At 44.4% G+C, this 25,840-nt stretch overlaps 1 protein-coding gene across 1 annotated transcript in view; it reads left to right on the top strand.

The window, feature by feature from the left end:
• Positions 1–997: 997 nt before the first annotated feature.
• The window catches only part of POLR1D (RNA polymerase I and III subunit D), a 47,504-nt gene continuing 22,661 nt past the window's right edge, over positions 998–25,840 (top strand). The window contains exon 1 of the mRNA XM_039255283.1: positions 998–1,117. Within this exon, the coding sequence (XP_039111214.1) occupies positions 1,092–1,117 (26 nt within the window). The 5' untranslated portion in view covers positions 998–1,091. The remainder of the gene's footprint in view (positions 1,118–25,840) is intronic.

The following is a 25,840-nucleotide window of genomic DNA, read 5'->3' as shown; positions in this document are numbered from 1 at the left end:
CAGGGCCGTCGCGTGGGGGCGCGAGGACGGGTGGCGCGGGAAAGCAGGGAAGTGGGTGCGCTGGGGCGAGAGGACTCCGGGGTGAGGTGATAGGGACGGGGGGCTGGTCGAGGAACGGAGAAGGGGTTGTTAGCGGAGAAGAACAGCCGAGGGGGAGGAGAGGGGAGAGGTACGGAGGGAAAAGGAGGGCGGGGAGCGAGTCTGGGTGGTGAAAGGCTGCCGGGCCGGAGGCAGGGACACCTGGGAACGAAGGTAAGCGGTTCCGCAGGTGAGGAGGTTTAGGAAGCCAGAAGGCTAACAGGAAAAGGAAGGCCGGGGCACAGGACGCGTACGTATTCCAGTGTAGGAAGGAGCCTAGGAGAGAAAAGACGGGAGGCGGGGGGAGAAGAGCAGTTTTCTTCCAAACTCTCCTCCACGACCCCTCGACCTTTGACCCGTTCGAGGTGTGCAGCCGCAAGATCCCGGATGACGCAAACGCAGCCTCAAGCCCATCCTAGTCTGCTGTGAAACTCATCAAGGTGTATCGATCAACTGTAGTCTGAATCTAACATGCCGTCAACAGCCCCCCGCCCCCGCCCCCCGCCAGGCTTGGGGTCTCGCCGGGGAGGAACAGGGGTGGAGCGGCAAATCCGAAAGAGGCCCGATTCCGCCCTCAGAAGGAAGGTGGTTTGGGGCCGGCAGGTAAGGCCCCGCCCCTTCACCATCACCTGGGGTGAGGTGCCGAGGGCGGAACCCAAGCGCCCACAGGCGGTTCTCGGCCTCTAGAGGGGACCGAGCCCGACCCCACCTCTCCCCGCCGGCTCAGCGGGCGGCTAGCTCCGGGAACTCCAGGTGAGCGACTCGGCCTCGCCGCCGCCCTCCTCGCGCCGGGGGCGGGGCCTGGGGGCGGGGCCTCCGGGCGGACCGCGCACGCCCCGCCCAGCGGCCGGGCCGGGCCGCGCCGCGCCGCCGCGGCTCCTCCTCCCTCCTTCCGTCTTCGGCGCCTTCCGTCGGTCGTTCCTTCCTGCCTGCTTCGCCTGCACGTTTCGCGATATGGGTTGGAGCCTCCGGTCCGCCAGCACCACCTGAGGATCCCGGAAGCCGCCCCCGCGATGGAAGAGGACCAGGAGCTGGAGAGGTAACGGCCGAGGGGGCGGGGGGGCGGCGGGAAGAGCGGGCCGCGCCCTGCGCCCGGAGCCGGGGGGCGGAGGGGCCGGTGGCCGGCCGGGGCCTCCGCCTCCACGGCCCGGCCGAGCAGCGAGCGCCTGGCTCGGAGAGCGGGGGAGGGGAGAGAAGTGGGCGCCGGAGCGGGGAGCGGGGGCCCCGACTGGGAGGAGAGGGGAAGACGCATGGATGTTCGGAGAAACGCTCCGTACCACCAGGTGTCCTGGAGGGAGCGCAAGTTGTGAGGCCGGAGTTAAGTCCCCACGTTGCCCACCGCCAGGTAGAAAGCTAACGTCAGTTCACGCACCAGGCCACTGTGCCCCGAGTGCTGCTACTGGTGTGTTCAGTTAGGCCTAAGCCCCTGTAACTGCGGCCCAGCTTACTCCTCTGTGCGCTCAATTCTTTTCCTCCCTCCTGCCTGGTTGACATTTCTCAGAATGTCCATTCTCGTTTACTCCTGAAAATGGAAACCGTAGTGGGGCCTGCACGATGGTCATCCACAGTCTCTGTTTTTAAAAAGGTCTGTGTTTTCCTACGCCTTTCTGATGTTTTCTAACACTTCTACGCCTTTTCATTCGCTAGCAGAGCGCACCCTATTGTAATCTTATCCCTTTCTTACGACTGTACCAAAAGAATATTTTAGCAAACGTTTGTGTTTGAAGGGGACTCCCCTTGTGGCCATGTGGATGGTCACGTCGGGTGGGGAAAAACTGGAGATAATAATTCTGTACTTATTAATAGAACATGTGGAGGCAGGAAAATAAGGGGCTAATACAGTTCTTTGTAATTGGAGTGCATTAGAGTATAATGTGTTGCAACTGTGATTTAGTAAGTGAAAAAAAAAAGCTAGTTACAAAACCATATTCAGCATGATCTCATTTTTATAAAAAATATGTGTGTAGAAAAATATCTGGATTGAAGACCTCAATGGCTGAAGGCGAGAGGAAGACAGCCCTGGAAATGGTCCAGGCAGCTGGAACAGATAGACACTGTGTGACATTTGTATTGCACGAGGAGGACCATACCCTAGGAAATTCTCTTCGTTACATGATCATGAAGAACCCGGAAGTGGAATTTTGTGGTTACACTACAACCCATCCTTCAGAGAGCAAAATTAATTTACGCATTCAGACCCGAGGTGCTCTTCCAGCCGTTGATCCATTTCAGAGAGGCCTGAATGAGCTCATGAATGTCTGCCAGCATGTGCTCGACAAGTTCGAGGCCAGCATAAAGGAATACAAGGATCAAAAAGCAAGCAGACGCGAATCCACATTCTAGTGCCTTATGCACTGTACGTCCTCGAGGCTGTTCCCTTCGTGATCTTGGAAAACCCAGAAGTAGAAGTTTGTGACTACAACATGCTCTGTTCTTCGGAAAGGTGTGCTTTCACCCCAAATCTGTCAACCTTTGAACCCAGCTGTTACCCTGCTACTGCTGTTGGGGGTTCCCGCAAGAACCTTTGTATTCATCGAATAAATTCCCTCTTTCACTTAAACTAATTTGAGTGGTTTCTGTTGCTTCGTCTGGAAGATTGGCTCTTTGAGGGTTTGTTTTCCTTTTGAGTCAACAGTGAAAGGAAGGAAGGTATGAGAAAATTACAGGCCTTGGAAGGACTTTGATCAAGGGAATTCAAAAGAATGTGCAACATGCATTCATGGCTGTGATGGGGAAGTGGGAGAGGTGCAATAGAGCGTGACCCCAGATCGACTGTGATTGGTTTAAAAGGGGGGGAGATGGGGAAGTGGGAGGAGGATTTGGCTTCTTTTTAGATACTTTTTAGTAATTCATGGGAGAATTGCATTCTTTGCTATGACTTAGGTTGGACAAGGGGCAAGGGTGGGGAATGATTTGAAAGAATTGTGAGGATTATGGTTTCACATGTAGCATTTATAGGATAGATACCAGTTTACTGCTTTAATTTCAGGACGCTAATAAGATGTTTTGTCGGAAATGGCCTAAGTAGGTCGAGAGAGTTTATATTACAAAAGGAGATAACGTTTTCAGTTCTTAGCTGGGTATCTAGGTATAGCCCAGGGTTACATTAAGGATGGGGAGAAGGAAATTCCATGTTGGGAAAAAAATTTTTTTCTTAACTTAAAATATTAGTGAACCAGTTCTCAGGTGTCCTGTTAATCTCGTTAACCTTGTCTCATACCTGTCCTACCCCAACTTGACTCTTAATTCACCCTAAATCTGCCAACCTTTGAGCCTAAGCACCCCACCCCCAGCACTCTGTGCTATGGGGCCTTTGTTTTTGCTGTTCCGTCTTCCCAGAACATGCTTTCTCCACCATGCTCTAGTGTAGGTAAGAACTTAACGTCGTTTGGGTACTTGTCTGTGCTTTCATTATACTCTTGTGTTTCCTGGTCTTGGATTTACTATGCTATTGTTAGTGCTTATGTTGTGTATGGTGCAGTGCCTGATAGGTAGTAGACAGTTAGAAAATACTCGGTAAATCCGTGTAGGTAGTTACGACATGTAGCCCTTTATTCGTTCCAATCAGACTTCTTTCTGCTAGTCTTCCGTAGAGCCTATATTTCCTGCACTCAGCCAACTTTTTTGGGTAAATAGATTTCTGTATTTACTGAGCAGCGGGTATATAGCAGGCCCTGGAATAGGTTCACTATTGGATGAGACACAGGTCTTGTTCTCATGGAGCATACATGAGAATAGTAATTTTTTTTTTTTTTGAAAGTTGTAATTCTGTGAAAACAAATACAGGGCCAAGATAGAAAACATGAGGGGGAATCTTTTGGTAAGGAAGTCAGGGAAGCTCTTGCAGAGATTACAGGAAGAGGAGGGGCTGAGAGCCAAAAGGAAGAACGCATTCTGGTGGAATAGCTGTGCCAAGGTCCCAAAGCAGGAAACTGCTGGTCTGAGGAATTAGAAGTATTGAAAGATTTGCTTATCTGTAGCATGGTAAGCAAGGAGAAAGAAGGGCCTGTGCTGTGGGTTTGGTAGGAAGAAGAGCTGGGGTGGTAAGGGGTTTGGATTTTAAGTATAATGGGAATGACATCAGAATACTTTGAATACCGTGTGGAGGAGTGACTGTAGAGCGGCCACAGTAGAAGCAGAGAAACTAAGAGTGTCATTGGCCTGTAAGGGCAGCAAGCTAGCAATGGAGGGTTGATTTGGAATATACTTTAGAGCAGAATTGATACAGAATTGGTAGACCTCAGGAATTGGAGGTGAGAAAACATGACTGCCACCTAGGTTTGGGGCCAGATTCCTAAAATGGGAACCTTAAGGGGAAATGGAGGATGGGAAGTGGAAAAGGTAACTGGAATCAAAAATTCCGTTTTGAACGTGGTAAACAGTAAATATGTGAGTTGGAGGCCCTGAAAGACCTCTAAGCTAGAGACTTTGTGAGTTCTTCGGGTCACGTTACCAGGGTTGTGGGATCGAGCTCCGCGTTGGACTTTGTGCTGAGTATGGTGCCTGCTTAAGATCCTCTCTCTCTCTCTCCCTCTCTCTTTCTCTGACTCACTCAAATTTTTAAAAAGTGAGTTCTTGCCATAAAAATGATGTAAATCCATAGAAACTGGAGTCTGATAAAAGAAGTGGGCCCAAGACCAAGCTCTGGGCGAGTTCAGTACTAAAGATTGGGTACAAAAGTAGCAACCAATGAGGTGTGGAAGCCAGTGCTTTCAGAGAGGGAAAAGTGATATTGAATGAGTCACATGAGGACATGAGGACAGGAGAGTGTTGATTGACATTAACAGGGAGGTTGTTGGGCACTAGGCATATTAGTTTAGTGCCTAACAAGCCTAAACATTAGCACTCATTGTACAGGAAAAGGACTTAGTTTGGGTTTTCCAATCAAGAAAATGCACTGTAGGGCATTGGGGAGCTAAATGTTAGTGAGAGCAGGGATGAGGGAAGGTCAAAGTCATAGGGTCAGGATAGTGTTCTACAGTGATCCAGAAGAGATTCTGGAAAGCCAATGTCATTGCAAGGAAATTAACACTTGACAATGTAGGGAACGTCTAAAGGGATAAGTGAGAAAGAGTCAAAAACTTTTGCCTTTGAGTGTTCCTATGGGGACAGTAAACAGGATTATTTAAATGAAGGTTAATACCCCTGAACCCAGACCTTCAGGAAATGAAAGCAAACCTTAATGAGTGGACATAGAGGTGTAGGGTGATGATCATAGACTGAAGTAATTAATAGCCATACATGTGAGAAATGCACTCATTGGTGACTACCGCCATATCACATGGCTTCAGTGCTTATAAGATTTATCATCGCTGATCTTGGGGCTTGCGGTCTTGAATCGGTTTAGATTGGCCATAAATGCACAGGTTGATACAAAACACCTTTAGAAGGCAGATAGATGGAAGGAAAAGACTGAGGGCAGGCAGGATAACCAAGAGTTGTGTATGAGTGGAAAGAATGTGAGTAAAGTGGAACCTGACGGAAGACTGAATTGCTCCGTAAAAAGGTGAGGGAGATAGGTAGGAGTCAAATATACTTCTGTAAACTGAAAAAAATAACTTGATCAGTACCTCTGATTTGCTCTCTAACAGCTTTTCACTCTAAATAAACTAATATGAATGATTTAAAATCAGAAACCTTGTTCAGCTGTAAAGTACTATGCCTTTTAAAGAGCCAATTATTAAATAAAATGATTACATACCAGAGGCTTTTAATATATAATAATTTGAGTACTTGCGCAGCACTTTCTATTTCAAAGCACTTTACAAACTAATTATTTATAAATTGCATATAGCTGTAACACGTACATGCTCTAATTAGTTGGTGTAGCACACAGGTGCCTACCAAGTCTCTGTAGGGATTTAAAAAGAAGAAAAGAAAAAAGTCTACATAAAAAGTCGACCATTTAGTGCCATTCTGACCAAAGAGTATCTTGCATTTTGAGAAATACGAAAGCATATCGAGTTCTCTGGCCCACCATTCCCCACCCTTCTTTTTGCGTCCTTGAAACATTAAAATTGTAAATAGTCCCCGGATCACTTGACAAGTATCTTTTTGTTTGCATAATTTAAAGTCCGGGACCATTTTTGTAACATCCCTTAGACCAGACTCCTAGGAAGTATACCCAGATTCACCAGTGTGCTTTCAAATACTCCTAGAGACCCCAAATCCAGCCTTTTGTGCTCAAATTCTTGGGGTTTTTTGCTGTTGTTCTCTATTGAAACTTTATAAATTATCTAGGTATAGTTACTGTGTGATTTGTTATTTTTTTAATGATCTCTTTCCATATCTAGATTATTGGATCTCTGTATAGCAAATACGGACCTAGTAGGGACACAGCCCTAAGAAATGGTGGCGTCTGTCCTACAAAGCCTTATGTGGTTTGGAGAGGGCAGAGTTATACACACGAAAGAGTAATAAACAAATTGTATTTATGATGAAGTGCCTTAACGTGCAGTGTAGAGGATCATGTGCTGAACGCAGTCCAGAATGGGCAAGAGATGCTTCTGAAATGGGTTGTTCCATGAGCGTCCACTCCACCAGCCACCATCCCGGGCACTAGAGATTGCAATCAGACAGGCATAGTCTGCCTTCCAGCACCTCATGGAGTATTGAAGCTGGCAGACTTGAAAAATAGAGTGTTCCAGGATAAATCATTTTCTCTTTCTCAGTATGAAGGAACCATTAAAGATTCCCAATCTAGGGAATGCCCTCAAGGTTTGGTTTTGTTTTGTTTTCCTCCCTTGCCTGTGCAGAATGGATGAGTGGAAGGAAACATTGTAAGACAGTGCGTTAGGTGGCATTTACGTAATGTAAGGAGTAAAGGTAAAATAAAGATTGAAAACGGCCCCGGATCCGTGTCTTTTACTCCTTTGTTTTCCTACCACTCCTTCACAACCAAAACCAGTATGGCAGGATTTAACATCTCCACTCCTCCCCGACTTGCCCTTGCTTATAGAAGTCAGTGTATGCAGCCACCTTTACCCCCTTTCCTCACCCGTGTCAGAACTCACATCTTTAACAGGGCTGAGAATCGGGGGCGACAGGCAGGAAGATTGGGGGAGAGGACGTCAGGGCACTGAGCGCACTGGCTCTTGCTGCTGTCTGCCCTCAGCAAGTTGCTCTCCTCAAAAACACATAAAATAAATAGTAAATACGTGATGTGATTTAAGGTGGTGTTATAAACAGAAAGTGAAAGAAGGATGAGGATGGGAAGGATGAGAGATGGAGAAGAGTGAAGGCCTTTCAGAGAAGGTGACATTTGAGCAGAGAAGTAAAAGAGACCAAGGATAAATGAAACTATACCCAGGATTTTCTAAAAACTGAGATTATTCAGCAATGAAAAAGCTAAATTATGAACCTCTTGAATAAAGTTTTCAACGTTGTGTCTTTGCGTACGTGTAGTTTTTATCTGTGCCTAAAATTACATCTCTTATATGCGTGTGTACTTACGTAGTAAAAGTTAATTGTAGTAAAGAATACTGAGGTCCTGGCACAGTAGGATATTATAAAAGTTTTAGATTGGCTAATATGTATGTGTGTGTGTGTGTGTGTGTGTGTGTATTAGGGGAATTGATTTTAATGGGCTCCTTTTTTCTTTTTTTCTCTTTTTTTGTATTTTTAACAAAAGTATATGTTAGGAGCAGAAACCATTGTGCTCGGGATCCTGAATATCTTTTAGCTGATGAATTAAGAGATTGCATTGTTGGAATCACACTGCCCGGGTCTTGTTGGCTGTAAACTCTTTAACTATGTGACCTTGGACAAGCTAATTGACCTCTTTCTGTCTGAGTTTCCTCATCTGTAACATTGAGATAACAGTAATATTTGCCATATAGAAATATTAGAACTATTAATTTAGATAACCTATCAAAAGTGGTTAGAACATATCTAAGAGCATAGAGTGTGCTCTCAATCAGTGTTAGTTACGAATGTTATTGTAATAGCAGTAATTATGTCAAACAAGCCGATCTCACTCAGATTTCTTACAGGTGACAACTCGAAAGCAAAAATTGCTGTTAGTTTTGTTTCCTCTAGCCCAGGGCAGCACTATAATATAAATTTGTAGACCCCTGCATGGAAGATTATCAGTCTGCTAGAGCCATTGCTTTCAAGAAAGATGTTTTAGGGGCACCTGGGTGGCTCAGTCGGTTAAGCGTCTGACTTCGGCTCAAGTCATGATCTCATGGTTCGTGGGTTCGAGCCCCGCGTCGGGCTCTGTGCTTACAGCTAGCTCAGAGCCTGGAGCCTGCTTCAGATTCTATGTTTCCCTCTCTCTCTGACCCTCCCCTCTTCACGCTGTCTCCTTCTCTCTCAGAAATAAAAACAATTTTTTAAAAAAAAAAAATTAAAAAAAAAGAAATGTTTTAAAATAGCATTCCTATTTCTAGAATATAGATAAAAAGAAAGAGAAATTGATTGCATTTCCCCTTTTTTCACAAAGAAATTGATAATGGAACATTCATAATCTTTTCTAAGTTTCAAGACAAGGGTTAAGAAGCAGAAAGGAAAGCAAGTTCTGTAGCAGATGGTCATCTGGGTTGGTACTAGGTATCTGACTAAGAAACCAGGCTAAGCTTAAAATTGCATGGAATAGGAGGATATATTGATATTGTATCTAATAATACAAATTCTCAGTAGATTCCATATTTGTTACGTAAGGCATTTAATGTATGTCACAAAGAACAGCCACCTGTGTGCCTCTCTGTTTGCCAGGCTGACTTGAGTCAAACCTCAAAAATTGTAGATAGCGCCTCAACCAATTCGATTAAAAGAGTTCCATAAGAAAATCAAACTTCCAGAGCATCTAGCGGATGGCGACCGCACCGTTGGCTTAAACAGCATCTTGGGGTTCGAGTTGGGTTTTTTGGTTTGTTTTTGGGTTTTTTCCCCTCGTTCAAGGGTGAAAGAGGCTTGCTTTCTAGAGGCCGCCCTTTCAAGAGAGTACTATGTAGAGGTGACGGGGAGGAGCTCTGAACTTGAAGGCCTGATCTAAATCTCGGCCCTACCGCTTTCGAACTTGTGAGTACAGGAGCTTCGTAACATTTCCTGACCCTCCGTTTCCTTACCTGTAAAATTGGCTGATGATAATACCAACTTTATAGAGTTATTGTGAAGAATGAGTGAAAATAAGCACTCAGCGCAGTTCCTAGTATACTCACATACTCAAATATTAGCTATTATTGTAATATTGGTTATTGTTCAGGCCAATTAGTGGTGATTAGAATAGTGGCCTTCCTCGTATGGGTTATGTCTCCTTATCCGTGACAGACCTCAAAGCTGGCCTGTACTACCTGGTCCCTTTCTTTCCACGTCATCACCTGTGACTGTCTGCCCACTGGCCGCCTCACTTCTTTCATCTCCGCCTTTCTTATTTCCATTTCAGACCCTTGGCACTTGCCCCTTATTTATCCCTACGCTCCCTTCCCTAAAGTCTTCACACGGCCTATCCCTTTTCAATGTAATTTCCTTAGAGAAACATCCTTGACCAGTGTATTACTTACCTGTCGACTGCATAACAAATTATCCTAAAACTTGCCAAAAACAAAGCATTTCTCACGGTGCCCATGGGTCAGGAATCTGGTTGGAGCTTGGCTGGAGGAACCGTGCTCACAGGCTGCAGTCATCTCAAGGCGGGAATGGGGGATATTTGCCTCGAAGCCCACTCACCTGAGACTGCCTCCTGCCATGGCCTCTTCCCCCAGAGCAGGGGATCCAGGGAGTAGAGCATGAACTCAAGATGGAAGCTGCAGTCTTTTTATACCCTAATCTTGGACGTGACATCCATCATTTCTGCCCTATTCTCTTTGTTAGAAGTGAGCCAGTGAAGTCCAGCCCAAGCTGAAGGTGGGATTATACAAGAGGGTGAAAGTCAGGAGGTGGAGCTCCTTAGGACAATCCAAGGGGCTGCTTAACCACCACTGCCCTCTCTCAAACAGCACGTGCACCTACGTACAAACCTCCATTACTTTCTATCCACTGACCTTGCCTCATTTCTTCATGGTACTCACCGCCAGCTGACATCGTATTATATGTTTATCTGTTTGTTGTCTAACTCCACTTGAGTATAGGCTCCCTGAGGGCAGTGTTTTTGTCCCTGTTTGCCTTTGGATCCCCAGCACCTGAAACCATGGCAGCCACGTGGAAGCGTTCATTAATATTCAGTACATGCATGACCCTGAATTGCTGAATATCAGTGTCAGTATGACCTGCACAATAGGGACGGAAGGAAAACTTCAGAGCAAGACTGAGGATTTGTAATGCCATGATTTTTTGTACACTCATCAGCCGACACTTAACATACTCAGCCACCACAGTAACAAGCCTCGAGGAAAAAAAACTTTGGGGGCACCTGGCTGGCTCAGTTGGTGGAGCATGCGACTCTTGATCTCAGGGTCTTGAGTTCAAGTCCCACGATGAGTAAAGAGATTACTTTAAAAAGAGAAAGAAAGAAAAAATCCTGAGTGAGGCAAGAAAGCGTGCCTATCCTGTGTCTTCAGTGGAAGGAAGAGCTGGGGTGATTGGCATCTTCGAGAGCCTAAAAAATAAATAAGGGTAGTTATACCTTGAAGTCTATTTCATTAATGTCTTCTCTCCATTCCCCAAGAGCTTTTGATACTGCCATTCCTTAACACCTTTATCCCTTGCTACATTTATCTTTTTTATGATTGGTCTAAAGGAAAAGGTAGCATATACCCCACTTGAAGGTGAAGAGGACAGTTTTATTTGTAGCAGCAGCAGTATGGAAGGGCGATACCGATTTTCCTTGAGATCTTGTGTCCACAGAATTCTAGTGGGGCCAGAGGTGTAGGATTTTTGTTTGGGGTACTATGAGATGGAATTGAAAGGATTTGATTTCTAAGGTATGCTGTTCTCTCAATACCATATCCGTTTCCTGATCGGCTTGTCTAATAAATATGTGCCTTTATTACAAATAGGATTGCTTTGCCAAAATACAGAATATGGCCATTTTCTCCTACTATTTTAAGTCCTGCTATGTTTTAAGTACTAGGGATGCAAAGATGCATCTCATGTGGTTCCTGAGCTATGCGTTACTGAACTTACGAAGGAAAAGTATCATTTCTCCTAATTCTTAGACCTTGTTTAAACTTGCGTCCATTCTTACCCTCAGCATTTTCTTGATACTGGCACTTAATACCTTTTAAGATACATAGGATTTACCTATTTATTGCATTTATTCTATGTTGTCTATTCCTCCCTCACTTTCCCCAACTACCACCACTATAACGTAAGCTCCGTGAAGGCACATGTTTTGTCTGAAGGCTCACTGATGTATCTACAGACTCCGGCCAATAGTAGATGTTCGAAAACTATTTGTCAAATGAAAAAATAGAAGATTGACTCTGCACTTTTTTCCATGAATATTCTAAGAGCTTAATTTTCATTTGAAAGGTTAAAATCTCCTATAACCTTCGGGATTGTCAGGGAGGAGACACAGACCTTGGATTTCATTTAGGCAAAAGACACTCATGAACACTGCTGGCAAAGATAGAGTTCCAGGGGGTAGCCTGCACACTGGAAACCAAGATGATCTTCCCAGGTGGGTCTACCAGGTGGTAGGTGGGTCCACAGAGCTCACTTAAGCCAAAAAAACCTGATATGTTATTTATACACGTCTAAGAAGGTAGGGCTTTGGTTCTGGAAGACAGCTACCGTTGGTTATGTGAACACCTGCTCCACCTTATATCCCCACTGCATGGTTTCAGATTTGGGGAGCTCACAGATGAATACTGTTTCAAAAAGTAAAGTCTAATAGGTCAAATAAAACCTATGCAACCTAATATAGGATTGCATAGGTTTTATTTGGCCATTGAATATGGACTTTCCCTTGCTTTGATGGAACCTATGCAAATAACGTCTAATAGAGTCAAATAAAACCTATGCAACCTAATTCAGGGTTGCATAGGTTTTATTTGGCCATTGAATATGGACTTTCCCTTTCTTTGATGGAAATTTATCAGAAATCCCAGTCTTTATATGGCCTGAGGGCACATAAAAGCTTCCAATGTGTGTTTTCCAACACCACTACACAGTGGACTCAATTCACTTTTGACACAGTCTACCTGAAACAGCGTCCAATCTCCCTGGTTTGGGACTTAACTCCCACAGACTATGTGCCCCCACGTCGTTGCACTTGGATCGCCATCATGAGTCCAAACTATTGCCTGTGCTTCTGACCTACTGGCTGTTATCCCTGTAACCCCCTGCTTGGGTTCAATTAATTTGCGAGAGCAGCTCACAGAATTGAGAGAAACATGTACTTAGGTTTACCAGTTATTATAAAGGATACAGATGAACAGCTAGAGGAAGAGGTAAGGGTGGGTTATGGAGTTTCCATGCCTTCTCTCTGCATCTCCACATGTTCGCCAACATGGCTCTTTGAACCCTGTCCTTTTGGGTATTCGCAGAGACTTCATTAGGCATAACTGATTAAATCCTTGGCCTTTGGTGACTGAGCTTAATCTCCAGCTCCTCTCCCTGCCCCAGAAGTCTGGGAGTGTGACAACCAACCCCCAGCTTTAGAAGGCCAAAGTCACTGGGGCGCCTGGGTGGCTTAGTCGGTTAAGCGTCCGACTTTCGCTTAGGTCATGATCTCATGGTTCGTGGGTTCAAGCCCTGCGTCGGGCTCTGTGCTGACTGCCAGCTCAGAGCCTGGAGCCTGTTTCAGAGTCTGACTCCCTCTCTCTCTGACCCTCCCCTGCTCGCTCGCACGCGCTCTCTCTCTCTCTCTCTCCCTCCTAGAAATAAATAAAACATTAAAAAAAAAAAAAGCCAAAGTCACCTCATCAACATAACAAAAGATACCTTTATTGCTCTCCTCATTTTGGAAATTCCAAGGGCTTTAGAAGGCTGTGCTAGGAACAGATAGAGACCCAATATTTATTTCTCATAAATCACAAAATCACAAGGCCAAAACAAAGAATAAATGGAGCATTCTATAATTGGACGCTGGTGTGTCTTCTTTTTAAATCATATTAGCTCCACAATCAGATGAGTAGACACTTGTCAGTTTTTCCTTGGATCCTCAGCTCTTAATTTCTACACCACCATGCTTGCTAAGTTATGTGGGATCTCAGGGCCCATTGTAGTTGGAACTTGGATTTCAAGTTTAAGGATCACACATCGTTGAGATTCTGCAACTAAAATTACTATCCTGGTTGGCTTGCTTACTCTGCATACTTACACGTAAATCCTGGGGCTTGGAATACTTAGCAGGATTTTTAGTAAGAAATGATTAGTCTAAAATATCAAATATAAGCATCAATTATCATTCATTCCCTGAAAATGAAGAATAAAGAGTAGAATCATCACGTTCTTTGTGTGGCCAAGTAAATGCGATGGATTTATATTCTGCATCAGATCTGATCATCGACGCCTCCAGGACTTGGTTCTACAAATCTGTCGTGTTTGTTTGTTTCTTTACTTACATGGCGAAGTTCACACTCTGGAAATGGATGGAGGAAATCGGAGGTTCTAGGGCCTCTGATTAGACACTCTTCTGCTGAAAATGCCTGTCCTTTTAAGTGGCAGCCTCCAGGTGTGTCCCTGCCTGCTGCCCAGACATGCAGCGAGCAAGCCAAGGGTTCCCTTTCAGTTTTTCTGTTCTAATAAATTGGTCCCCACCTGAGAGCCGTGTGCTTCCGAACAAGCCGGGACATGAGGAAGCCAACTGGGCTGCTCCGTAGCCAAGAGCAGATGGCCAAACAGACACGTAACTGTGACTGTAAAGTAAGAAGACTGATTTGGCTAGCCACATGGGAAAACCAGTTTATTCCTCCTTGGCCCTTTATAGAAGAGGAAACCGAGGCCTGGAGAAGCAACCAGGCTAAGGGTGTACGGGTAGTAAGTGGCTATGACGCAAGACAGCCTGATTCCTCAGGCTCAACTTCTTATGTCCATAATGTCACCTGTGTTATCTCCCTCAGGTACATATGAAGGTCACAAGGCTTTGTCAGAACATACGCTCCAGAGGGTTTGATTTGAGAGCCACAACTGTGGACCAATCATTCTTGTTTATTTCCAAGTTCAGGCTGAAATATGGAAATGACGCTGCTCTGTAGGTACCTCTTAACCATGAAAAGAATCAAAGAGAGAGTATCTGGTTAAGAATCCAGATACAGGTTTACGAATACTTGGTTTGTGAAAGTATCATTTTCCATATTATTAAACTTCATTGGCATTATCTTTATGTTCTCCTTAGCTGTTTAATCCATGTTGGACCAGAGCAGCACTTGATCGTCCTGAAAATGTAGAAAACATCTTCACAGATGGAGTGAAATAAGGGTGTGTGTTAATGGAAAGGATTCTGGATGTGGAGTCCAAAAGGTCTGGGGGAGAATCAGGTGTGCTCTTTCCTGGTTGACCTTGGATGAGTCAGCCTTCTTAATTAAGCCTGAGTTTCCTGACAGAAAGGGAACAATAACCTCAACATTCTTCTGAGCATCAATGAGATAATATATTATGCTGTTAATCACTATGCACTTGATAGATAGTATCATATAATATTTTTGTGTTTTAGTTAACGCATAACTACTAATACTTTATAACCATTTTTTTAAATTTCTTTTTTAAATATTTTAGGAGTAGATTTCTTAAAATAATGTCTTACACTTGTTTAGTGCTGTATAGGTACAAAGTAACTGTATGTATGATTTGATCTCCGTAAGAACCCTGAAAGAACAGAAATATCTTTATTTTATAGATAAGGTAGCCAAGATCACTGATCACGGAGCTAGTAAGTGGCAGGACTGGGACACATCCTTTTCTCTACAGTATTGTAGCCACTTTCTCATTTTCCTAAGGAGACTTGAACATGTCCTTGATTCAGATCTAGAAAGTAAGAACCTCATAATCCCTCTCTGAAAAGCATCAAGAGATGGAGTAGGGAATGTATAAAGATAGAACAGTTACCCCTTAACTCTACTCAATCTGGATTTTTCAGGTAGGAAACTCTGCTCTTCAGCTTGAATTATCCAGAATGTGTGTTCTTGTGTTGCACACATTCACTGGGAAGTTACCTGTCTGCCCACATTGCCTGGAGCAGACCTAGTTCAAGAATGAATGCAGTGAACTCTGAAAAGCTGAAGAACCCAGACCACTGGCTTTTTTTGTGTGCATACGAGATAGGGGGCTTTCGTGGAATTTGTTTCTGGTCGTGTATTTCATGGGTCATGGCCATTTGTAGTAGTTATCTTCTGACTGGTTCTCCACCCTTTAAAATCTTAACTCGGTTTCACCAAAGGACTTGGTTAGCTCTGTCATGCAGGCTGATTATTTGGATATTAAGTACTCTGTACAAAGTAGAAAGATACAATTTCCTTGGATTGCCCATGCGGCTCAGGTGGTTAAGGATCCAACTCTTGATCTCAGCTCAGGTCATGATATCGCAGTTCATGTGTTCGAGGCCCACATCAGGCTCTGTGCTGACAGGATTCTCTCTCTCTCTCTCTCTCTCTCTCACTCTCTCGCGCTCTCCCCCACCTCTCACTCTCTCCCTCACCTCTCACTCTCTTCCCCCCTCCCCCACTCACACTGTGTGTGTGTCTCTCTCTCAATAAATGAATAAACTTAAAACAAAAGAATTTCCTTTATTATTTGGACCAATAAATAGTACCTCCACTTTTCATCAAAACAGAATAATACAAGGGATTAAAAAAAACATTCTGGAAGCTTTTCTTTATAGAATATAAATTAAAGAAGGAGATACTGAGATTTTAAAAAATGTTTTGCCAAATTCAGATCCCTAGGGTGAACTACGTTGCCCCTCCCAAGAAAGATCAATACAAAGAAAGCCCTTTGTACGTCTCATCTTTTTCATTCCTCACAGTGCATCTGTGAGTTAGTGCTTAATCTATGGAGAGAAACACACTCAGGGAAGGTGTATAACTTGCCCAAGAACACCCACTACACCCCAGTGTTTTCCAACATAAAACATGGGTTTGCGTGTTAAAAGGTTTTGATCTAGCAAAGCCTTTGAAGTTAATAATTTAGGTAATTTTATGTAGGTTTTCGGTTTTATATGATTAAGCAATCATAGTAAATTACTTGACACATTTGCCAGGCCAACTGAGTTCCTATTGCGCCACTCCTGAATCCAGCCAGGACCAAGGTTCCCATAAGCCATTGCTGGGCGGGGCTCACTTCTTGTGCAGCTTTTAGAACATGGTGATGGACGCGATCGTGTCGGTGCTGCTCTCTGCAGTATTGTTCTCTAAAGGCAGTGACCTTGGGCTAAAATATCATAATTATAGTCTATTCCTTTATAATCCTTGCCAGGACGATGGAGAAATGCCATCGTCGGTTGGGAGGGAGGGTGAGAAATACTGAGAATTTTGAGTTAAATTTTCCCCAAAAAAAGAAAACCATAACTTCAGTCTTAGGCAAGTTGTTAACCTCTCGAAGCCATAATTTCCTTGGCTTTAAATAAGAAACTTAAACTCTTAACATTTGGGAAACTTTTACTTTACATTCTCATAACGTGGTATTCTATTTAAAGGATCCTTTGGGGCGCCTGGGTGGCTTAGTCGGTTAAGCGTCCAACTTTTGGTTTCGGCTCTGGTCATGATCTCATGGCCTTGTGGGTTCAAGCCCCCACATTGGGCTCTGTGCTGGCAGTGTGGAGCCTGCCTGGGATTCTCAATCTCCCTCTCTCTCTCTCTGCCTCTCCCCTGCTCGTGCTGTCTCTGTCGCTCCATCTCGGGTTCTTGCCTTCCATATTATATTAGAAAGAGCCTGTAAACACTTGGGATTGAGGCCTCTCCGGAAACACTGTTTAGGAATTAATATAGAAATTTAGTGTAGGGTCCACTTGTTTTTTTAATGTTTTATTTATTTCTGAGAGAGAGAGAGAGAGAGACAGTGTGAGCAGGGGAGGGTCAGAGAGAGAGGAAGACACAGAATCTGAAACCGGCTCCAGGCTCTGAGCTGTCAGCACAGAGCCCGATGCGGGGCTCAAACCCATGAGTCGTGAGATCATGACCTGAGCCTAACTCGGACGCCTAACCAACTAAGCCACCCAGGCGCCCGCCGGATCCCCTTTCTATAAATGCTAAGAGAGAATTGTGAATTTGGAGGCTTGATACTTGAAGTGAGTTGTGAAATTGCGGTTCTGAGCGTTTATATTGAAGATACAATGCCCTTTTCTGTAAGCCTACCAGCATATCAGACATTGGAAATGGGCCAAATCACACTGTTCGGATAATCAGCATGGTATATCTCTCTCAGAATTGTCCCCCGCCGGCTCAGTCGGACACCTATTCCATTTTTAACACTGTCCTAACCTCTTCATTCGCCTTGCTCCGTCCAGTTAAACTGCAGCTATCCCAAAGGATGGATTCTATGTCGGTAATAGATGCGATGATTCTTGTACGTGCAGCTCCTTAAAAATATAGCAGCGATAAAGGGACAGGCCAAGTCTGTGTTTAAGTTTTCTGCGATTTCATAAAACACATAGTGACACCTTTGCTCCAGAGTGTGCTTCTCTATTTCCCTTCTCGGTTAAATCATCATCAGTTCCTTGCGTATGAATGATCTGTAGGTCTCCGTGATAAAGTGCTGCTTCAGATTGGCTAGTTCTCAGGTGTCTTGTAGCCGATGCCCAGATCACCAGTAATATTGCCCTGTATGGGTTCTGGCCTTTGGTAGTCGATCTATTGTTCGTATGGTAGGAGATGAACCTAAAGGTTGGGTTAATCAGTAGTTAGACTTTCCATGCTCTGGGCTTTCCCCAGTAGCAGTGAGTCCTCATGCGCTGGTTCTTCCCCTTTGGGCACCTCCACAGGCTTTCTGGGGCCCCCCTCCTGTGCCTTGATTTCACCGTCTATAGGAACGCACGTTTGCATTGCACCGGAGCTCTGCAGGCCCTAGGAAAGCCTCTCTGGGGGCTTCAGAAGGAAATGCAAAACCTTATTTGCACAGTTATGCGGTTTGGGCTGACTTGTCTGGGTGAGCCGTCTAAGTTGACAGTACCTTGAACTTCTTATATTCCTCAGAAGGACACTACTCCCAAAGGTAGGGTCGCGTGTGTGCCTACGTGCTTAATGCCTTTAGGCACTACGTTCTAGAAATACGAAATTGTTTCCCCCAGTGCACTTGTATGTACAGTAACCAAGAATTTTTTCATTTGGAAAATGGGATGGAAAATTGCCTTGTTCTCCTTCAATTCATTGTCCTATAAATTGGCACCTGAAACTTGAAACACTGGAGAGCTTATAGAGTCCGGAACATAACTGATTGGTTTCAATAAATTATTTTGTATGAGATTCTTGTACTTAATTACTGATGTAAGAAATATTGTCTGTGTGTAGATGTACTTTCCCCCTGTCCCCCCTCCGCCCCGAAACTCTGCCAGTTTTGTAAGGGGAACTGCTATGTCTCACAAAGTACTCTTTGATACCTCGTGTGAAAGATCAGGGAACATGGGGCGGTGAAGGTCAGGCCCAGGGCCGGCAGTCCACACAGCCTGAGAAAAGCACCTCATATGGTAGGGTCCCCCTCTTCGATAGGCTCTCCATCGTATCTGGCCCCTTTAGTGGGGACTCTGCCTTGCACTGAGAGCCCCGGGGTGGTCCTGAAGCTTATGTTGATGGCTATGAAGCACAGGCTTTCTCTTCCTCTCAACTCCTTGTGCATTGCTGGACCTCTAAGAATTAGACATTTTCTTCCTGTCCAGTTCCTAAGAATTGCTTGATTCCGTTGATGACACGTAAATTTTACATCGTGAAACAGCTACTTTCAAGAAATAGTTTCTAAGGTGTGTCTTCAAATGAAAACACCTTTCAAAGAGCATGAAATGATTAGGAAATCCTACACATTCTGGAACTTTCTGTCTTCATTCTTTTCCATTCCTTGGTTCTTGGCTTTGGCTCTTAAGTGTGCTTCATCGCCTCATGTTGAATCAGACACAGATCTATAAGGAGGGGAAAGCTCACTGCAGCCTTGACACCGCTGAGGGAAATAGCTTCAGCGGGCTGACCAGACATTGTGCTGACGAGGCTGTCCTTGGGGCCGCGATCCAGGAGCTCTGAGGCATTGTCTAGGACAGTCTGCAGAGAACTTCAGATCGCTGTGTGAAGTAGAGCTCCCTTAGGATTCAGAGAGTGATTTATAGACCACGCTCTTGGTGAGGTGGTTTTTCTGGAATGCGGTGTATTATCAAAGGACAGCCTGCCAAACTCCAGCCCTCTCTCAAGAAAGCTATGCAGACATACTTTAGAGGCTTTGGACGATAATTTTTTCCTTTGTACACTGTTGTGATTTTTTTTTTTCTTTTTTGCATTTCAAGTGGCTCTTTGATGAGAGTCTGAATTTCATTTTATATTTTGGATTTTGTAGCTTTCTGCCAGGTTTTCCTATCCTTTACCAAATTTACGCAGCCGCCGTATTAGCTTTTCTGTTGCTCTCTTACTGGCTCCCTCCCACAGCCATCTTCCTAGACGTTAAATACTTTCTTGCAGTTTTCCTTCAGTTTTGTTCTTCAGTGTGTCTCTTCTCTTAAGGACATAACAAAATGCTTTCATTGATTAAAATTGCTCAGTAATAACTTTGACTTTAGATTCTCTGCCTAGGTTTATTTCTCCCTACTAATATTTCAGGAGAGCACGCTTATATCTTTTAACTTAGCATCTGCCCTATCAAAGAGATATGCTGGCATTCCCAGAAGGGTAGAATTCATGGGCTTTCCTCGTTAGAGTTTATTATTTTCTGAGTTCATCCTCCACTGTCCCCACCCCACCTCCACAAAGTTTTTTAGTAACAGATGCTTTTCTTCATAACATACACAATTTATGTAATCAGGTCTTATGGTATGAACTGAAAAGGAATCCCTGAATTTTCTGCATGGGGCTCCTGAATCAGGATTGAAGAGTAAATATTTGTAAAAGACGCCTAACTCCTTTGGAAATGAGGTCATTTCATTTAGAAGCCATTCCTGCCATGCGGTGTCTTATGAACTGAGCCGTAAGGCTTCCCTCTAGGAGTCAGTCCACATATTAACTATTAACTGAGTGGTCATCTCTCTATAATGATAACCCACCCTCAGGAGTCAATATAACGGGAGCTGCGGAGATTCAAAAATGTCCAAGTCTAGGTGAAGGCTCTCGCATGTTACCTTCGCTACAACAGCTCTTGTCAGAAATACAGGCCAATATAGTAAACTTGCTGTCTTCCCTTAAATGCTTCTCTCTCACTAGACTGAGCTCCTTCAGGGTTGGGAACCTTCTTTGTTCTAGTACAGCAGTGTAAGGGTTAACTAAGATCCTGGGCCCCATCCCTTACTCGCTCTTGTGGGGCTTTTCCCTATTTTTTCCCTCCCTCTTGATCAGTAAACTAGTTACACAGTGGAGTTGTGAGGATTAGGTGTAAGATACACGGCATATAGGCACTGTTGCCATTATTATTTTTCATCACATCCCCAGAGGTGCATATGAAGGGCTAAGTTATGTCAGTTTGCGAAGGAGACTTTCCTTGAACCCGGGCAAGAAGACCGCCCCATTGATCCTACACACCGGCCCCGCTGGCGCTAGGTATCTGGCACTCAGTGCAATTCATAACCTGGGGAACACCCCCTCGTGTTTTGGCCTGCATCCTCGAATGACAGGAAACCGTTGAATACGTGGAAGTCAGTGAGTCGCACCACCGTCGAGTCTGAAGCAGAGCCTGCTTTCGCGTACAGGAAGGATTTGAACCACAGAAGTGGTTGGAACAGAAAAGACACGTGAACTTGTTGAACCTTCTCACCATGAAAGCAGATTATACCGTAAGAATACTGTTCGGAGCTTGTTTTCCCGCTCGCCTTAGGGTTTCCGTGCGTGGTCCTACAGGTTGTCAGGACTTGGTACAGTACTAGGCACGGGGATGTGGAGGCTGGATAGCGCCTGCAATGTAAATCCTGTTACTTGTATAAATGTACATGTGCAGGTGTGTATGGAGTGTACAAGAACTTTGATACTGACTCATCATTTTAGTATTTTACAAGGAAATTTTAAAACATCCAAAACTTAGGTTTTTAATTTTTGCATTTAAGGGAATTCACCTTCTGGCAAATATATTAAAATTTCACCCACATTATTTTTTTTTAATGTTTTATTTATATCTGAGAGAGAAAGAGAGGGAGAAAGGCAGTGTGAGCAGGGGAGGGTCAGAGAGAGAGGGAGACACAGAATCTGAAACAGGCTCCAGGCTCTGAGCTGTCAGCACAGAGCCCGACACGGGGCTCGAACTCACGAACCATGAGATCATGACCTGAGACGAAGTTGGACGCTTAACTGACAGAGCCACCCAGGCACCCCAGAATATCACCCACATTAAATGCAGTTATGTATTGTTTTTTAATACTTTAGATTATTAGAACATGATAGAGCCTAACGTATGTTCATAGAACATAATTTACAGAAAAATCTTGATTTTAATGGTATAGTGAGTGATTCTGCTGAAATCAAGGCAAGAAAATACATTTTATAATATAAATGCATAACATGAATTATGTATATCTTTATTTCTGTATTCAGCCAAATATTACCAACTCATCAACAGAATTATCAATGTGTGCAATAAGTTGATACCGCCATCGTATTTTGCTTTCAGCCATTAAAAAAATAGTTTTACACATGTTTTTTATTCTTATTATAATAAAGGTATATTCATCTTAGGAGAAATAAATATATTTTCTTTAATGGTTTTTAGCTTAGTTGATAACTTGTAAGTATTTAGAAGTGTGGTCTGTGGGACTTTATTTGTCCCTCAGTGGGCCTCAGAGAAAGGAGTGGTAACATCTATTGATCGGGGAGCAAACAGGCAGATCGGGGAAGTCTTGCAGAGAAGGTCACATGTGATCTGAATGTCTGGCGACAAGGGTGTGGCCGGAGTGCAGAGCAGTTTGGACTGAGAGCGTGGCCTGAGCAGAGCTGTACCGTGCGTGTGATGGCAGCAGAGAGGCTGGCTGTCTGGGGCACGTGATGTCTGGTGAGGCTGTGCGGAGGCAGGCCTGTCCCCCACCCCTCACCCCCACCGCAACATCTTAGGATCCCAGAGTTAGTGTGCTCAGACTCCAACACTGAGGACTTTTTTTTTTTTTTTAAATACTTTTATTTATTTCTAGGAGAGAGAGAGACAGCATGAGCAGGGGAGGGTCAGGGAGAGGGAGACAGACTCTGAAACAGGCTCCAGGCTCTGAGCTGGCAGTCAGCACAGAGCCCGACGCGGGGCTCGAACCCACGAACCGCGAGATCATGGCCTAAGCGAAAGTCGGACGCTTAACCGACTAAGCCACCCAGGCGCCCCAACAACACTGAGGACTTTTATTTCAAAGCGCAATTAGCATCTCCACGAAGAGATGGAGTTTAGAGAATGTTAACAGACAAATGAAATGGGCCTTACCCCGTTCGCATAATAATGCAAAAGAATGATAACCGAAGCGGAAACAAAGATCATTTATCTCTGGTAGCACACAAGGGAAAAGTGTTTTCTGGATGTGAAAGCTTGCCGAGATTTTCAAGCAGCCCCAGAGGAGGAAAGACTTCCATCTTGATGGGAAAACTCCAGCCGTGTCTCATTCTGATAACTGCCCCTGCGCCTCCGGTCCTTGGCCACCGTCTCCCGCTCTGACCTGAGACACGATGCCACCCAGGCTCTGGCGCTTGGGCACCCCTGTCCACGTCGGGCCACTGCAGGAGATGCCGAGGAGCCCACGGCCATCAGTTCTTCCATCACACTTCTGTGCTCCCTGACACATGGTCTCACTGTTTCGTCTTCACCATCCTATCTCGCCGCTTCCTGTCCCCCATCCTCTCCTCTTCTTGCTACCGAAACCGCATTTTTACCTGTAAGTCCGTGCGTTACCGTCCTGTCCCGCTCACACCCGGAACCCACTCCTTCCCCCACACTATTTAAGTGCCTACCATGTGCCAGACATAGGGAAATCTCGGACGAAAAAGACAAGGTCCCTGACCTCTAGGAGTTGAGTCAAGCAAAACCAGCTCTCCTAGGTCTCGTGCTTCTTATCAGAACACTCCGATGCAAATAAAATACTTCTTCCTCAGGGCAAACTTGTGGGGTTATGATCGTTAGAGTAAAAAGCAATGCACGTCTTTGATTTTTCTAGCATTGCTTGAAATACCACTTTCTTATTTTTTGGTCAACGTTGGCATGAAATCGTCAAGTTTCTTTAATCGTGCAAATTCATGCTCCTCCATTGACCTCTGGTGTTTTATCGGCCTAAGTTGTTTCTAAAAATGAAGCAGCTTTTCTCATAACGCTCCCTGTTATGTTATAAATAAAGATATATTGAGGCTCCCTCCCCATGTTCCCCTAAGTAATTTGGTATTTATTTCTAATGTACACATACAGGTGTCTGTTTGATATACAGCCACTAATATAAGCCTCTACAGGGAAGGGCGTTGATCACTATAAATCATCCTATAGAGCATGTACTTGATAGAGGTTGGCCACATTGAATACAGTCTACAGAATTAACTTCTCGTGCCTCCATCTTTTATTTATAATTATTCTGTTCATTTCCCCAATGATCCCAATGGGCCTATTGAGTTTTTTCTTCAAACACCTTCTCTACAGTTTGAATCCTCTTACCTTCCTTTACAGCTGATAGGTGAACCCAGACAATGTGATGTTTTCTGAGAGTAAATGAGTTGGGCCTCAATGTCTTCATCTGTATCTATGATCAAATCACTGAAGAATACAGAACACAGTTTTTCCTGTGGCTTCTGCCAATCCATATGGTCACTCAGCTAACTGCTCATTACCGCTGACTGATTATGAGCCTGTAGGCAGCAGTTTGCAGATGGCCAGCAGGGATCCGAATCATCCGTCTCTATTTTTTTTTATCAGAATGTTCTGTGGTGTGACATCAGATCCTTCTGAAGATCAAGTAAATGATTCCATTTCTCTCTTCAACACTTCTCACTCCCTGGGAAGACCTTGAGATTTCTGTAGTCAAGTTTCTTTTACATTTTACCCACACCCTGATGGACATGGACCAGCCGGGCACGAACTGGGGGCTTCCGCATTGATGATTCGCTGGGTCTGTCAGGTGCTTTCTCGGCAACAGCAACCAATGGCACCGCACTCATTTCTGCCAATTTTCTCAATCCGTGTGTTTATCATACAATCCTGCTTGTTGAAACAGCAGCCCTTCAGTGCACTCTTACACGACTTCATTGCCCCTTTTTGAGTCCCTTTTCCCATCCATCACGTGGCGGCTACTGTAAGTCAATCAAAGGTAACTTTGTTGTTGTTAATCATTTTTATTGGACTGTAATCGTATGTACAGGAAAGGGCACAGATTGTAAGAGTACAGCTTGATAAATAGTCATAAAGTGAACGCACCTCGATCACGAAACAGCATTCACTGCCAAAGACACCGCCTTGTACTCCTCCAGGCCTTGTGAGGGCTAACGAAGCCGCCCTCGTGAACTGATCACCTCCTGATACCGTCACTCTGGGAATCGGGGATCACACCACGAATTTGGGGGAACACACACATTCAGTCTGTCACACGCACTTCAGCATTTCTCAGGACACAGTATGTGCAGATCCACAGGCCTCTCTGTCTTTTTTGAACAATTGATGTTTTAGCTTTTCTGATTTTATTCCTTTAAAGATCTCATTTTCTTACGTTCTTATCTAGTTTGCCTCTCAATTTCTTTTTTATTTTTTTTTTAAATGTTTTATTTTTGAGAGAGAGAGACAGAGAATGAGCGGGGGAGGAGCAGAGAGAGAGGAAGATGGAATCTGAAGGAGGCTCCAGGCTCTGAGCTATTAGCACAGAGCCTGATGCAGGGGCTCAATGGGTGAACCATGAGATCATGACCCAAGCCGAAGTCGGAGGCTTAATCCGCTGAGCCACCTAGGCGCCCCGCAATTTCTTTTTTTTTGTTTTGTTTTCTATTTATTTTGAGGAGGCGGGGAAGGAGCAGAGAGAGATGGAGACAGAGGATCCAAAGAGGGCTCTGCACTAACAGCAGAGAGCCCAACAACATGGGGCTCGAACTCATGAATTGTAAGATCGTGACCTGAGCCAGAGTTGGACACTTAACCTACTGAGCCACCCAGGCGCCACAGTGCCCCTCAATTTCTTTTTTTTTTTTTTTAATTTTTAAAGTTTTATTTATTTCAGAGAGAGGGAGAGAGACAGCGTGAGCAGGGTAGGGTCAGGGAGAGAGGGAGACACAGAATCTAAAGCAGGCTCCAGGCTCTGAGCTGTCAGCACAGAGCCCTATGCGAGTGCCCCTCAATTTCTATTTCTTTCATTTCAGCTGCCTTGGTTTTCTTGCTACCCTTTTTATATACTGATATAGTTAACTCTTGGTTGATTTATGTGAGTAAAAGAAACATAGACCCAGATAACTCATAACTAATTTGTTGACTTGGGGCTTTAAGATGATTTTTCACCAGATTTGCACTCCCACTCGGGTTTTTACTTCAGCTGCTATAATCATCAGTTTACATTCCTTAAGCATGTACCAGCTGGCTAATGGAATGAACAGGCAGGCCCGGGAAAGCCAAGCTGGGATGCAAAACTGGGTGTAGATGATACACACATGGATTGTTGAAAATTGGTTTTCGTTTGTTCCCGTGCCCAGAAAACTGTCTGCCTAATGAGCTGGCTTTCTTGGACTTCTTGTTCACACTGAATTTTATATTCTAATATAATGAATTTGTTTTCCAAAGATAACTTGAAGATGTCAGGCACCTAAGTAGAAAATTGACCCAGAACGAAAGTTGTGTC

The sequence above is a fragment of the Hyaena hyaena genome, unplaced genomic scaffold (assembly GCF_003009895.1).
Source record: "Hyaena hyaena isolate Hyena2069 unplaced genomic scaffold, ASM300989v1 scaffold_11, whole genome shotgun sequence".
Classification (NCBI taxonomy): Eukaryota; Metazoa; Chordata; class Mammalia; order Carnivora; family Hyaenidae; genus Hyaena; species Hyaena hyaena.
The sequence above is the reverse complement of the archived record's forward strand: the minus strand, read 5'-3'. Positions and strand labels throughout refer to the sequence as shown.